At 40.9% G+C, this 13,932-nt stretch overlaps 1 protein-coding gene across 6 annotated transcripts in view; it reads left to right on the top strand.

Moving 5' to 3' along the window:
- The window catches only part of BORCS5 (BLOC-1 related complex subunit 5), a 42,289-nt gene that overhangs the window by 19,606 nt on the left and 8,751 nt on the right, over window positions 1-13,932 (top strand). For all 6 annotated transcript variants that reach the window (XR_012053794.1, XR_012053793.1, XR_004366734.3 and 3 more), the window contains exon 3: window positions 12,104-12,261. Coding sequence is in view for 1 of the 6 variants with exons in the window: in XM_030263678.4 (XP_030119538.1) it covers window positions 12,104-12,261 (158 nt within the window). In the remaining 5 variants the exon portion in view is untranslated. The remainder of the gene's footprint in view (window positions 1-12,103; window positions 12,262-13,932) is intronic.

The raw sequence follows: 13,932 nt of genomic DNA, 5'->3' as shown, positions 1-13,932 counted from the left end.
ACCAGAACAGGGCTTCATGCCCTTTGCTTGGAGGAGAGAAGGGTGAAGCTGCTCCTGTTAAAAAGACATGCTCTGTGTGATTGTTGAAGCCAGTAGGTGCAGGTGGCAGGAGGTGCATGACTCATGCAGGAGGGGGAGTTGTAGCTTGTTCCTGTGTGATCTTGGGGGAGTGTTCCTGTGTACAACTCATTTGGGTGATAGTCATGCATGATTTTGAAGAACTTACGTGGCATCACAGAAATTTTAAGTTGAAACGCCTCTGTTTACCTTAGTTCTCTCTAAGGAAAGACTAGATGTGGATTGAAGTGTTCTGGTGGAATGACAGTTGTCTTTTCAGCCACTGAAGAGTTGCATGCTAACCACAAAAATTGCCACTTAAACATTTTGCTTTGTGTACAAAAATCAGAAGGCAAATGGAAAAGTATGGGAAGAACCTGTATTTTCAAGCTCTCTGAAGCCAGCATGTCTGGAAGTACAGGAGATAGTCCTATAACTTTGCTAATGCTGAAAGGAAAAATACTACATGTCCTAAAATTAGCAATGCAGTTATGGAAGTAGCAATGAGTCTCAATGTGTGGGATGGGTGCACGCACACGTTCACATATACAGTAATTACAATAGCCTATTATGTCCTGACCACAACAAGAGGTGAGATTGCTCCATTTTTCAATATCTAAGAAAGGAATTTGGCCCTGTGAATGAATTTGAAATGCTGTCAGAAGCATTTTTTCATGTTACAGGAAACATGTGCATTCTGTGGTTGCAGGTGGTTATGGCCATATTCCAGAATGTAAATGATGTGCTTCTTGCTGCTGCTTCTCCCACCCTGGCTGCACTTGACCAGTTTGCATTAACCAAGTGGGAGAAAAAAGGCAGAGTGCAAACACTAAGTTAGAGCTCGGTGTAAATTAAAAGTGCTGTTCTGGTAGCATTTCTGTGGACCTCTTTGTTGGAAGGATATGGAATGATCATACTTCAAGGGGTAATGTGCTGAGAAGTTTTGTAATGTTTTTTAAGAGTAGCAAAGATTACAGAAGCACTGTTTACAAGTCATCAGCACCTTTAAAGACCCTAGCATTTGTCTTTGCCCATTGCTCAGAATTGCTGAAGGTGAGTGGTACCTTTGGAGACACACTCGTCCAGCTTCTCTGTACAAAGCTATGTTACCAAAAGTGGGTTGCCCAAGACCCTGTTTGGTTGTGTTTTGAGTATCTCCAGGGATGGAGACTCCCCAGCTTCTTTGGGTACCTGATCCACTGTTAGATCACCTTCATAGTAAAAAAAAAAAAAAAATCAACAAAACCAAACCAAAAGAAGCTTATGTTTATGTGTTTCAATTTTTGCCTACTATGTCTTTTCACTCCATACTTGAGATGAGCCTGACTCCTTTTCTGCCTCCTATCAGGTGTTTATCATAGATGGGACTTCCCTCCATGCTTTTTCTTCTTGAGGATAAGCGGTTCCAGCTCACTCAGCCTTCCCTTGTGGTACAGATTTGTAGCCCCTTAATGATCTCTGTGATCCTTATCTGGACTTACTGCCAGCATGTCCATGCCTGCCTTGTACTGGGAGGTAGGCATGGACATGGAGGCAGTGCTGGACACAGCACTAGGCTGTGCTGGGCAGAATGGAAGGACTACCTTCCTTGATCTGCTGGCAGCTCTTCCCTGTGCAGCCCAGGATCTCTTGGCTGCCTCTGCTGCAGAAGCTTGCTGTTGGCTCATGTTGCTGTCTGTGAGTCCTTCTCTATGAGGCTGCTCTCTCCTGCAGCGTGAGTTGGGGCTTGGGGTGGCTACTCCCCTGGTGCAGGACTCTGCATTTTGTGTTGCTGAACTTCATGAGATTCCCGTCAGCACATTTCTCCGTCCTGTCAAGGTGCCTCTGAATGGCAGAGGTGTTTTCAGCTATTTTGTATAATCTGAAAGTTTGCTGAGAGGGCTCTGTCCCTTCATCTAGGTCATTTATAAACATGTAAAACAGTATTGGCCCCAGTATCATAGTCTGGAGTCACACCACCAGTAACTGTCCTCCAGCTGGATTTCATTCCACTTACCACAACCCTTTGAGCCTTGCAGCTAAACCAGTTTTCAATCCACCTCACTTTTCTCCAGCCCGTTTAGAAGTTGTATGAAGTTAAAATCTATGTAAGTAAGGACCCATTGAACCATTGCTAATTAAAAGGTCCATACAAATATTTTTTGAAACAGGAAATTAAAAAGAAATAGTAATGCAGAGGCAGAGACTGAAGGTTGCAAAAGAGTATGGAGAGGAAAGGTGGGTAAGTCCGGTTTTGGGTGGGAATTCTGTTAATGAGCTGTGGCTTAGCTTTTCCTTTGTCTGTAAGAGGCTTTGGAGATGTGGACTCATTTCTGGAGGAGAGTAAGTCAAAATGTTAGGAAGGAAAAGTTCATGATCTTGTTTGGAGATCTCAAAAAGCTGCAGAGAAAACCTGAGCCATGCCATGGCTCAGTTTCACAAGGACAACTGGCTTAAATTAATGTACTAGATTCAAACCCTTCTTGTCACCACAGGAGAAAAGCTTTCCTTTGATTATTGTGGATTTATACAAACTTTTCTCTCTTGAGTATGGGAAATGATCCAGTACTTAATTATTAGGCATTGTGGACCTCAAGGTTGTGCTATGCTATGTACGTGTTTATCTCAGCTGGTTCTGTTTCAATTGATACTAATTGGTTTTGTTGATAGAAAAGCTTCTGATAAGATGTCTTGTTATATGGGTTCATTTGAAGCTAATTAAACCCCTGAGACAACACTGCTGTATGTTTTTTAATTCCTGTTGTGAAAAAAATGTGTTTATTTTGTTCACAGGCATATGAATTCCTGTATTGCAACTCTCACCTCCCTTGTTGCATGGGGTATATCCTACTGGAGGTCAACTCTGGCGGTTTCTGCAGTCAATCTGTCTGTTGAAACAAACCAGCCAGGGAGGTGCCACTAAAATTAGATGGTTAATTATAGCAAGGTCGTTTGGGAATTTGTGTTCCTGTCAGTATTTATGTGACCAAGCATCCTATTTCTGGGTACTGGAAATACTCACATACTTCAAATACTGTAAAAAAAGATACTCTAGAAAAGAACTCAACCCTAAAATGAGCATGGGTGGGACCTGGCATTCAGGTTTCCTATGGAGCTGCATCCCTACTTGTCAGCCAAGGCTTGTTTCATCTTTAGGACAGCAAAACAACCACTGATGGGGTAGCATTAAATGGATATGCTTCTCTATCCCTGCAAAAACATTCCTCCCTTTTCCCCTCAAGCTCTGTCTGGACACTGTTTCAATGTATTATGCTTGTAATACATGTTTCAATGGAAATGCTTGTAAGAAATTTTGTGCTAAAAATGTTATTTGTATATTCTGGAAGATCAGTTTTTTTTAAAATTTTATTTTAAGACTGGTGTGTATAGTTTCTGTTCGTGTGGGGTTTTTATGGCATGCTTATTCGTGTTTGGTTAGAGGTTTGTAGTGTTTCTCTGTGAGGTGTTGCTGCATCTGCCTGTCTGGAAAGGGACAGGATAACCTTGAGGGCAGTTGGCTACAGTAGTGGTGTAGCATCTTATTAGGCCTCCAAGGCAAGAGGAGAATTTCCATTTATTTAGGCTGACTGTCTTATTGGAAAGAGAGAGGGGATCCCAATTAGATTAAGCACACTACTTTGCAAATTTATATTAGATGACTTTGTTTTTCAGCTGCTACTAATATTTTACGATTTCAAAAGAACTGTTAAGAAAAGAAGAAATAAGACCTTGATCTTCCAAAACACTTCTCTACAAGATGGCAACTTTCTCACTGAAAATGGATATTAAAAAGTCTCATTTCTTGATTAAGTTAATTTGAGAGCCTGGATGTTACTTTCTCATGGTTTGAGAAAATATTTCTTGCCTGACCTTGACTGTGATTGTTAATTGTACTCTGCCTACTTCCATTAAAGCAGTCAAGGCTTTTAGAAAATCAGGTGATGAGGAGGAACTGTCTTGTTTGTTAACATTTTCTGTATGAACTAGAAAAAATAATAAAGGAAACTACACAAGAACAGAGCTTGCTGTTATGTGAGAGGATGTTGCAGGTAACCCTGTGGCAGCAGGTACTGCTGGGATTTGTGAACTTGCAAGAGCAGTTGGATCCAAGTGATATTAGAGACACCACTGAGGACTGGAAAGGTTCAGGTATCCAAGGACAGGTTGACTGGCCTGTCTAACCACTTGATTCCTGTGCTTTGTTTGAAGCCAGGTTGTCATCTTGCCTTTCTTCCTTCTAACAGCCTTCTCTAAGTTATGGTGGCAGGGCAAGGAGTCATTTCCTGTGGGTTTTTCTCGGTACTTTTAATGCGCTAGTATAGCTGGCATATGTTCATGGTAATATTCAAAAATAAATTTTCTTCTTTACTTTCTTTCTGAAGGTACTTGTTGTTCATTGTATCACATAGAAGCTAAAAGAACATTGTTTTCATGAGCTATTAAGAACAGCTGCAGCCTTTTCCTGAACACTGGGGGAGATTTTAGGATGAGTTTCCTAGAAAAGTGGGAGACGGTAGGTTGGTGCTAGCAGAACATCTTCCATTTACAGCAGACCTTTCCTTCTGGGTAACTGTGCAAATGGATTTTTTCCTGCTCCCCAATGACCCAGGGAGGGATGCAGTTGTAGTTGCAACATATCAATTATCCTTTAAGTTGAAGTTTTTGTAGAGTGCTTGCTCTTTGATGGAATTGTATGTAAGAGCCAATCAGGTTAAAAGGTGTCTATTTCCAGTCTTTATTCAGAGCTAGACATTTCAGGGTTCTCGACCCTTACTCAGCCCTTCAGGTTTTGTCAAAATTTTCTCTGCTTCTTGCTTTAATAGATTGTCTGTGGGCCCATGGACAGACAGCAACACATTTCATTCAGCACTAGTTGTCTGAAGGCAGAGGTTGATGTACTTCAGATAAATGTCAGCTTGGGTAAGGGGTATGGGGAACATGCCTGGAAAGGATAATTTGCTTCCCTTTTCTCCAGAAAGCTGGTGGTTTGTGAGGAGAGGATGAATAAACGAGGGAGGGGAGAAAAGGAAATCATAGGTTCTCCATCAGGTGAGAGGAAGGGACACCAGCCCATTAATCAGCTATGGCTCTTCACTAACTTTAGAGCATACTAGGAAACGCTATAAGAAAATCTGTTAAAAAAAAAAAAAAAAAGAAACTAAACTAAGGTTAAAAATACATAGGTCTGCACTGCTGAATTTTTTACTTTTTTTTTTTTTTTTTTTGCTTCTCTTCAGTATCAGCTTTTTCTTGTTCACAGAGAAACAGACAGACTCTTGTTTCAGGGGAAGGGGATGGTGGGAGATCCATGTAAGCAGCAAGGAATGTCTTATTCACCACCTCACTCGGCTCCAGGTCAAAGACATGCAGGGGGGAGGATTTTAATATATAATGAACAGCAAAGTGTCAGAAAGCAAACAACAATGAAAGCAAAATGTAGCCAGTAATCTTGGGGCTCTGACACTGAGCAAATGTTTATCAGAGGAAGATTCTGCTGGACATCACCGGATAAGAATGAGTTGATATCACCCTTGGCAAGCATGGTAGCTCTTTTTTTTCCATACAAACAGCACAGCACAGCAAGAGGAAGGAGAGAGAACAGTGGGAAGGAGGTGAGGGGAAAGAGGAAGAGGAGAGAGCTGTTTATTATAAATTGTTCTAATAATGATATACTAAATCATGGCTTGTTTTGTTGGAAGGGGTCTCAGTGCTGGGACATAAATAGAGAAAAGTTAAGGATGGACCAGGGCTCCTCCTGCACTGTGGCTCTGCAGACCTATACACAGATTCCTCACAGCTGTTGCATAATTTGCTTTGACTTGCTCCCAGTCCAGGGTGTACTACAGGCTTATTCCTGTGGCCCTCATTCAACAAAACCTCATTTGGCTTCAATGGGAATTTCTGCTTGAATAAAGAAGTTCAGCTTTTGTGACCTCTGGTAGTTTCTGTGCCTGGCCAATGAACAGGACATCCCCTCACCCTCAATCTCTCTATGTTCTTATTCTGAAGTTTCATCATATTTTATACTTCTAGTAATGCAGAGTTTTCTCTGTAGAAAAAGAGACATCACATAGGCAGCAGAACAGTGAAAGCTGCTTTTCAACAGGAACCACTTGCTAGCCAAGAAGCAACAACTGGTAGGTATTTGGTGAATTTCGAGGTGAGTAGTCTTGGAAAGCACCTCAGAAAATATGTAGGTATGATGAGTGGATGTAGTGATAGAACAGTTCTAGAAAAAACCTGCTCCTAGAAATAAAACAAGCAATCTTCTAAAACCAAAATACCATGGGAAATCTTTAACAGCATCTAATCTATGGGTTGTCTATACTGAAACATCTAATGCTCATCATCCCCTGTATGAATTTTCCTGCAGAGCATAGAAGTGACAGGGATTTTAAGAAAAAATTGTTTTAAAACATATAACAAAAATAGGAGTTGTATGGTGTTTGTTCTGTGTTCATGTACTCTAGTTCAGATCAGACCTTTTCTAAAGTGGTTCAAGTTAAACTAGAAAATAGCTCTCCAAGGCTGGAAGAGAGGTGCCAGTATTGAGCCTTCTAGGAGTATGGATGCGAGGTGCTTTTTGTGTCATGTAGCCTTCCCTTTCCTTATCCTCACCATGTACATATGTTGCTATCAGCAACCTGAGCTATCCAAACATCTCTAAGGTGTTTGTGGTTATCAAACACCCTTCAGGATACTGAGCACTTGTGGGAAATTGGGCTATTCTCTTCCAGAACATTGTAGGATTTAAGAAATGGATTGTTTAGAGCCCAAACTTTTCAGATCTCATGCTCAGCTGGCTCTCACCACCAGCCTTGTAGAGCTGCTGTGGCAGTGTAAGGAAGCAAAGCTTTACATTTGACCCTCTTGCTGTGGGATTATCTTAGAGGTGTGACCCTCTGGAAGCTTTTCCATTTGATCACTTCCTGCTAGACCACGCAGTCTCATTCAGAACACTCAGCTACCATGGTGTGGAGGGAGCAGATTGGGGTGTTCTCTGGTGAATGATCTTACTGGACTCGTGTGCACTTGAGACCTTTGCAGTGACTCAGCTCTGGGCATGAGCAAAGAACAGTGCATCAGCCCTCAAGGCACACTGTGCAAGGAAAAGAAAAAGCTGTTGTGTTTGTGTTGGCTGGAGCATTTGATAAGTGCAGGCAGTTTAACTTGGGAAGGAGGAACAATTCAGGTTTGTTGCATGTTCCGCTCCTTTACCTAAGCTTTCAAAATCAAACAAATAAATTAACTGCTGCTGCAAGTGCTGTCCTTCTCTCCTAAATTAAGTCATAAGAAGGGGAAAAAAAAAAATCACACATTCATTACCTACACAGCTTAATGAAAATATTTAACGTTCTTGTGAATTTTTAGGAAAGTCTTAAGAAGTCAAAGCTCTGGACTTTAAAGTTCTAACACATTCTAAATTGTTTTATACCTGTTCTAACACATTCTGTATTGTTTTATTAGCAACAAGACCCCACAACATCATATGCTTTGCTGTCTGTAATAATAAATTAACAACCTACTGGTTTTCTTCTTGTAATGCCTGCTGTTATTGGTTGAAAAGGGGATTGGCAAGTGGAAGTACAGAAGTCAATAAGAAATATGAATGCTTTTCGGGTTGGAAAGCATTCAAAGTGTTGTTGTGATTGCCCACTAAAGCAGCAGAACATAGCTATGGTGGAGTATTGTGTTCTGTATGTGTGTAGAATCAGCATTGCGTGAAAAGCTTTCTTTCAAGAACTTCAAGTCATAAAAATGCTTTTTGAACTAACAGCTTTCTTCTGCTCAGTAGGATATGATATGTTGGACGTGTATGTTGACCTGGAACCAGCAAGGAGATGACTAAGGAGGAGGAAAATGGTTTTAACATGCCTCTGCTTTGCCAAGGAATATGGAAACAATAACAGATTTGTCAAGTCTGTGGGTCAGCTAGCCTTGTAGTGATATATGAGATTTCTCTGTGCACAACATACTTGGTGTATTGAGTTGTTTGTTTGTTTTTTTTTTCTGAAGCATCTTTGTGCTTTAGAAATGTGACTCTTTCTTTGTCCCAGCTGCTGTTTGTCACCTCCTGGTCATGCTGTTTACTGACCAGATGTGTGAGTAGGTGGGAGATTTGACATCTTGTCATCATGGCAGGCACAGAGGTGGTCTGTGGTCTTCGTTGTTTTACGGTGTAATTGGATAGCCAGGACTGTGCAATGTTTGGCACTTGACAAACCTTTCTGGTCCATGCACTGGAGCTGTGCAGAAGGCCTTCTCCTGCTCTTCTGTTCCTGTTTTCTCCAGCCATGACACCCACGTGCAGCTCTCCCTCCTCATGCTGGGATGTGTTGTATCACTCATATTCCAAGCAGCCTCTTCCCAAGGCTTCAGACAGTGCACAGAGGATTTCTGGTGTGCTTCCTTCTTTGGAAGAGAGCCAGCAGCTTGAAAAATGAGTATTCGGTTTAATAAGAAATGAAAGCTCTCAATGCTGTTTTCTTTTCATTTAAGAGCAGAACTGAGGTCTTGGGGGTTGGGGGGTGGGGGGGGCTGGCTGGGGAGTAATAATCCCACAGAAGAAATCACAGGAAGACAACTTCCTCAGTGCAGAAGGGATAGTACACCAGTGGTTGGTTTCTCTGAGATGTGCTGGTGGCCAGGTTCAAGTTCTGGATGTTTCAGGAGTGAGCCTGAACCACTCAGTGACCTCTGTCTCTCCCCTTTTTGGCACTTGTAAGAGTGACCTAATAAATGCATTATTGCAACAGATGGGATCTCATATCCTCTTACAAATCACATGTAGACCAGTCACTGAGGGATGGCCCTGTCAGTGGAGAGGTCACAATGTGGGACAAGGCTTTAAGAAGGAAGCAATGATTTTCAAGAGGAGAGTTTTTACTAATACATTATATTAAATAAATTTGCTAAAAAACAAAATGCAATTAATTAATTAAATCATAGAATAGTTTTGGTTGGGAGGATGATCAGATAGTTGAGAGGTTTTGGTTGGGAGGATGGCAAGATGATCTGTGAAGATCATCTAGTCCAGCCACCCTGTCATGGGCAGAGACATCTTTCACTCCCTTTCACTAGATGAGGTTGCTCAAAGTCCCATCCCAACCTTACCTTGAATGTTTTCAGGGATGGGACATCCAACTTCTCACCACCCACATGTTCACAGTGTTTAAAGACATGTTTACAATGTCTTCCTTATGTACAATTTCAATTTCTTCTGGTTTAAAACTATTGTCCCTTGTCCTGTCCCTGGTAAAGTCTGTCTTTTTCACAAGCCCCTTTACATATTGATAAGGTCTCCCTGGAGGTTTCTGTTTTTCAGGCTGAACAACTCCAGTGCTCTGTCTTTCCTCACTAGAGAGGTGTTCCAGCCTTCATTTTTGTGTCCCTCCTGTGGCCTCACTCCAGTAGATCCATGTCTGTCTTGTGCTGGGTCCCCAGAGCTGGATGCAGTGCTCCAGGCGGGGTCACATCTGAGCGGGGCAGAAGGGAATGTTAGTAAGAAATGTTAAGATTTATAGCATGGTTAGTAACTGGTTACAATGAGCATCAAAAAAATGGTGGATTGACCTTCTGACAACGGGAGTTCCTGCCAGGCTGCATGGCCTTTTTGGGCTCTTGTTTACTGTACTTTTTCTTTTCTTGCAAGTTGAAAATGAGGTAAATTGTTCTCTGGTATTGTCAGCATTACCACAGAGGTCTTTGGAGAAACTAATTCCTTTGGTTTCTCCCTACTGCATCACCCAGAATAATAGCGTAGTCTCTCTTTAAACAGCATATGATGTTTGTTTTTTGTCCCTAGTCCAAACATTTGTACTGGATTGTATTTCCCTTTCTGCTTCTTATGAAGGAATTCCAGCTGGATAGGAAATGTCTCCCTTCACTTGAGCTTGTGTTTTCAGAATAGAAATTGAGAGGCTTAGGTTTACTAATTTTTGTTTTAGCATTATGTAACCTGTGCAAGGCTGTAAGTACATGAGTCTAAGTAGCATGTTCTTTATTAGCTCATCTTACAGTTCTTGGCCTATTCCACTTCAAAATTCTCATAAGCAGCATAAGTTGGCCAAAGTACATACTTCATGTTAATTAAATCTCTCAGCGTCTAATTTTCTTTTTCCTCTTGAAGTTGGTGAAAGATTAGTAATAAAAGAAAATTAGTTGGCTGATAGCATTGTGTATTTCATCAGTGCAGAGACAGGATAAGTGCCTCAGGTGTATGGTGAACTCTTCATTCCTATGTGAACATTCAGCATATTTAAAAGTTGACAACATTATTTGAACATTCATCCTGACAAGATAATATTGTAAAAGATCCCAACTCATGAACTGAGGAAGCACTAGGATATGAAACATAAAAAATTTTTTGAAAGTCTTATTTCTTTCAGTGGTCTTGTTCCTGTCACAGTTTTTTACTTTCCCTGAAAGTAGATTTTAAAGATCTGGATCTAAGATTTTGTTTGAGATTATTCCCTCCAAAGTATAAAAAATAACTTGACTGTTGCAAATACAGGGTTTTGAGACTAAATTGTTTGTTTCCTCTCCTGATCTCTTGACTCATGGACAAATCAGTAAAACAAAATTACCTTTTTTTTTTTAATCTCTAATGATGAGGTTTTGTGTAGAGAGCATTTGAGAGCATCCTGGGAGAATAAGATGTTGACTGTTGATGAAATGTAAACTTCTTTCTTCTTCATATTTGATGAAGTTACTGTCCTGGTTTTATTTTCATTTTGATCCGCAAATGTTTTCAAAAAGGTTTAACTTGCTCTAGTCATATTTCTGATTTGCTTCTTGGTTTCTGTCTTGTTCTTGTGTTTTAGCAAGAATTCGATGTCACCACTTGTAGCTTCCAATAGGCACGGGGGCCATTCAAAAAACTTTCCATTTTCCATTGAGGTACATTCTTAAAAGAGCTTTTCCAATCCAAATAACTGGCATTTATTACTTTTTAATTGCTTAGTGTGATACTTGCTTACATTTGCTGTTTTAATGTCTTTTCCTGTCTGTAAAATGAGGGTCCCAGAGGGCAGTCACTGAGTTCCATTTACATAGCTTGATGGATGTTTTGGGAAAAGCATATTGTGGGTATGTGCAGTTTGTCAGAGATGGTGTCCCAACAAGAAAAGAGTTGTGCTAATGCTGAAGGAAAATGAAATGAAAGTAAGTAAATGAAATAGAAAAAAAAAAAAAAAAAAAAAATGGCCTGAGAGCTTAGCATCATTTTTTCCAGCTGCTGTGGGGATGGTGGTCAGTGTGGCACACACATGCTTGAGCTCAGCAGGCATTCTTAGTTGCACTATGTTGGCAATAAACAATGGGCAGGAGAAATTTCTCTGGGAAATTTTGCTCCTCTGAATATTACCAGTGTCCCACTTTTAAGTCAAATGTCTTTTTTTTTTTTTTGGTGAGCTTTTTTGTGAAACCTGGTCATGAAAGTAGGTAGGGATCTTAATTTCATATTAAAGAAACAAAAAGAGGTATATTACTAGTCTTTGAGAGTGTAAAGAAAAGCCTTAGAAGGTAGAAGAGTCCTGAAGCTTTAAAAAAGGCAAGGTAGGCAAAATGCAGACAATTCATCCCTAATAATTTAACTTAAGGTGGGCCATGTGTTTCCTCAGGTTTATTTTGGGGGACCAGTGAATTTTTAGAGCTCTGGTTTTGGCAGTGTGAGTCTGGTGAAAATAGCATGACTCCAGTGCCCTTCTGAGAATGCAACTTCTTCCTCTTCTGGCTTACATAAATTAGGAGAGGGCTCATTCTTCACAGTTTAGGATTGCTTGTGGAGGAGAAAGAACAGGACTTGCATATCACTGAAAACTGAGGAGGTGTGTATGAGGGACCTGCATTTAGGATCTCTTTAGGTTCTGTCAGGAAGGGCCAAGCTCTATGGCGAACTGTTCTATGGACTGCTGTAAATCCAAAACATCCTTAAATGATTCTGAATTACCTTTTCATCACCCCTTATAAATCTTGTCTGCTGGGTTTGTTCTGCTGTCTCTTGGATTACAGCTGACCTAACAGTATGAACAGTCAGATTAACTCTGGGCCTTCTTTTGCTCTGCAGGACTCCTCAGTGGGCAGACGTCTCCAACCAACACCAAGCTGGAGAAGCTGGACCCGCAGCAGGTGCTGCAGCTGTGCCTGCGGTACCAGGACCACCTCCACCAGTGTGCAGAGGCTGTGGCCTTCGACCAGAATGCCCTGGTGAAGCGCATCAAGGAGGTATGGGGTGGGGAAGGGCAGGGGCAGTGCTCCAGGGCCGCAGGCGCTGGCTGGGCTGGCTGCAGCAGCCTGCAGAGCAGCCTGGGCAGGCCAGGGGAGCCTGTGGCTGTGCCCTGCGAGCCCAGTACTCAGCATGTCACTGTGGCTCTTGCCAGGCTGGATGTGTGCTGGCTGTGCCCCAGGAGGCCTGGCCATGAACAGCGGCTGCTCCTCTGGAATGGCAAGTGCTGCAAGCAGCTCTTGAAGAAGTAAAAGATTACTGAGCTTTTTAAGGTAGCATTCCTTATTTAGGTCTGTACAGCATACATTTTATTATGCTCCATGGTTAGGCTCTAATGTAAGGAAGGAAGCAGTTATGTGAACATCTTCTATGGCTGGAGAAGGTAGTACTTCAGTGGTTTGTAGAGCTAGGTTTGTTTTCAAACCCCATAACATGCCATCTCATTTCTGACCTCCATGGCAAAAAGGTCTCGTGTGCTGCTGCTTTTACCACTAAACCATCATTTGGAACACTGATCTATTTAAATATTGAATGATACTGTTTGGGATTGAATTAATTCCTGGGATGAGCATCCTTCAATGAGATTGTCTTTCTCGTGTGTGACTACTTATGCTGGAAACAGTAGAATAGCTGCCAGATTTTATATTTTTAAAATCAAGAGTCTGGCATGACAGGGAAAAGTTTCTTGAGATGTTTTCTAGATACTCTCACGCGTGTGGAAGAGCTGGTGAATTCTGCGTATGTCAAAAGTCCTTGAGACCAAATACCTTTTCAAAAAATGTCAAAAAATGTTTTTGATCATGTTGTTAATGTTCAGAAATACACATAATCACGGGATATGATTATCTGCAGGTGCTTTTATTAAGAGCTCTGGGAATCAGGGGTACAGACCCAAATCTGACTCCGACATGGCTTTCAAGCTGAATGTATTTTATATTCTATCGTTATATAACTTACATATTAATTATTAAACTTATATTGTTCTATTGTATACATTGACATGAGATTCTCGTGATCTTTCTTAGGTCTCTGACCACAGTTTCTCATGATTATTCTTATGATTAAACAGTAATTATATTTAATTACTAAACAATCTAATTACTAAACAATCATCACATCTAACAATTATATCATTTATCATGTACTAGCTACACAGGTGCAGTTCTAGCAAGTTCTAGTTCTTCATGTGCTTAGGGTATTTATTTTTCCAGGGCCTACTAAGCTTATTTTCCTGTTAATCCTAAATCCCCATGATTTTAAAACCCTCTTACTATCAGTGTGGTTAATTTTTATTCATCAAGTATAAACACTGACCTTGATTTGTTGTTGCTCTATTGGCTTAGAGTTAAGAAAACCCCACATGACAAACTGGGTAATAAATTTGATTCATGTGCTGTTTTGGGAAGCTGCTGTCATCCTGAAGTTGTACGTCCAAAATAATGTGGGAAGCATTAAAAAGGCCTTTTTTTGGTGTATCAAGATCTGAGGTCAGCTATTACACAAGATGTAAAGATACTTGCAGATGTTGGTGACTCAGATCACACAATCTCAGAAATGGGATTTAATTGCCAGCCTAATGACAGTGTGTACTGCATTAATCCAAGCAGATTGTTATTATTTTGACTGTTAAAGTGTGACACGGAATAGTGACATGATTTAAAGTTTCTGAG

Source organism: Taeniopygia guttata, chromosome 1A (assembly GCF_048771995.1).
Source record: "Taeniopygia guttata chromosome 1A, bTaeGut7.mat, whole genome shotgun sequence".
Taxonomy (NCBI): Eukaryota; Metazoa; Chordata; class Aves; order Passeriformes; family Estrildidae; genus Taeniopygia; species Taeniopygia guttata.
This window is presented reverse-complemented; position numbering and strand designations above follow the sequence as displayed.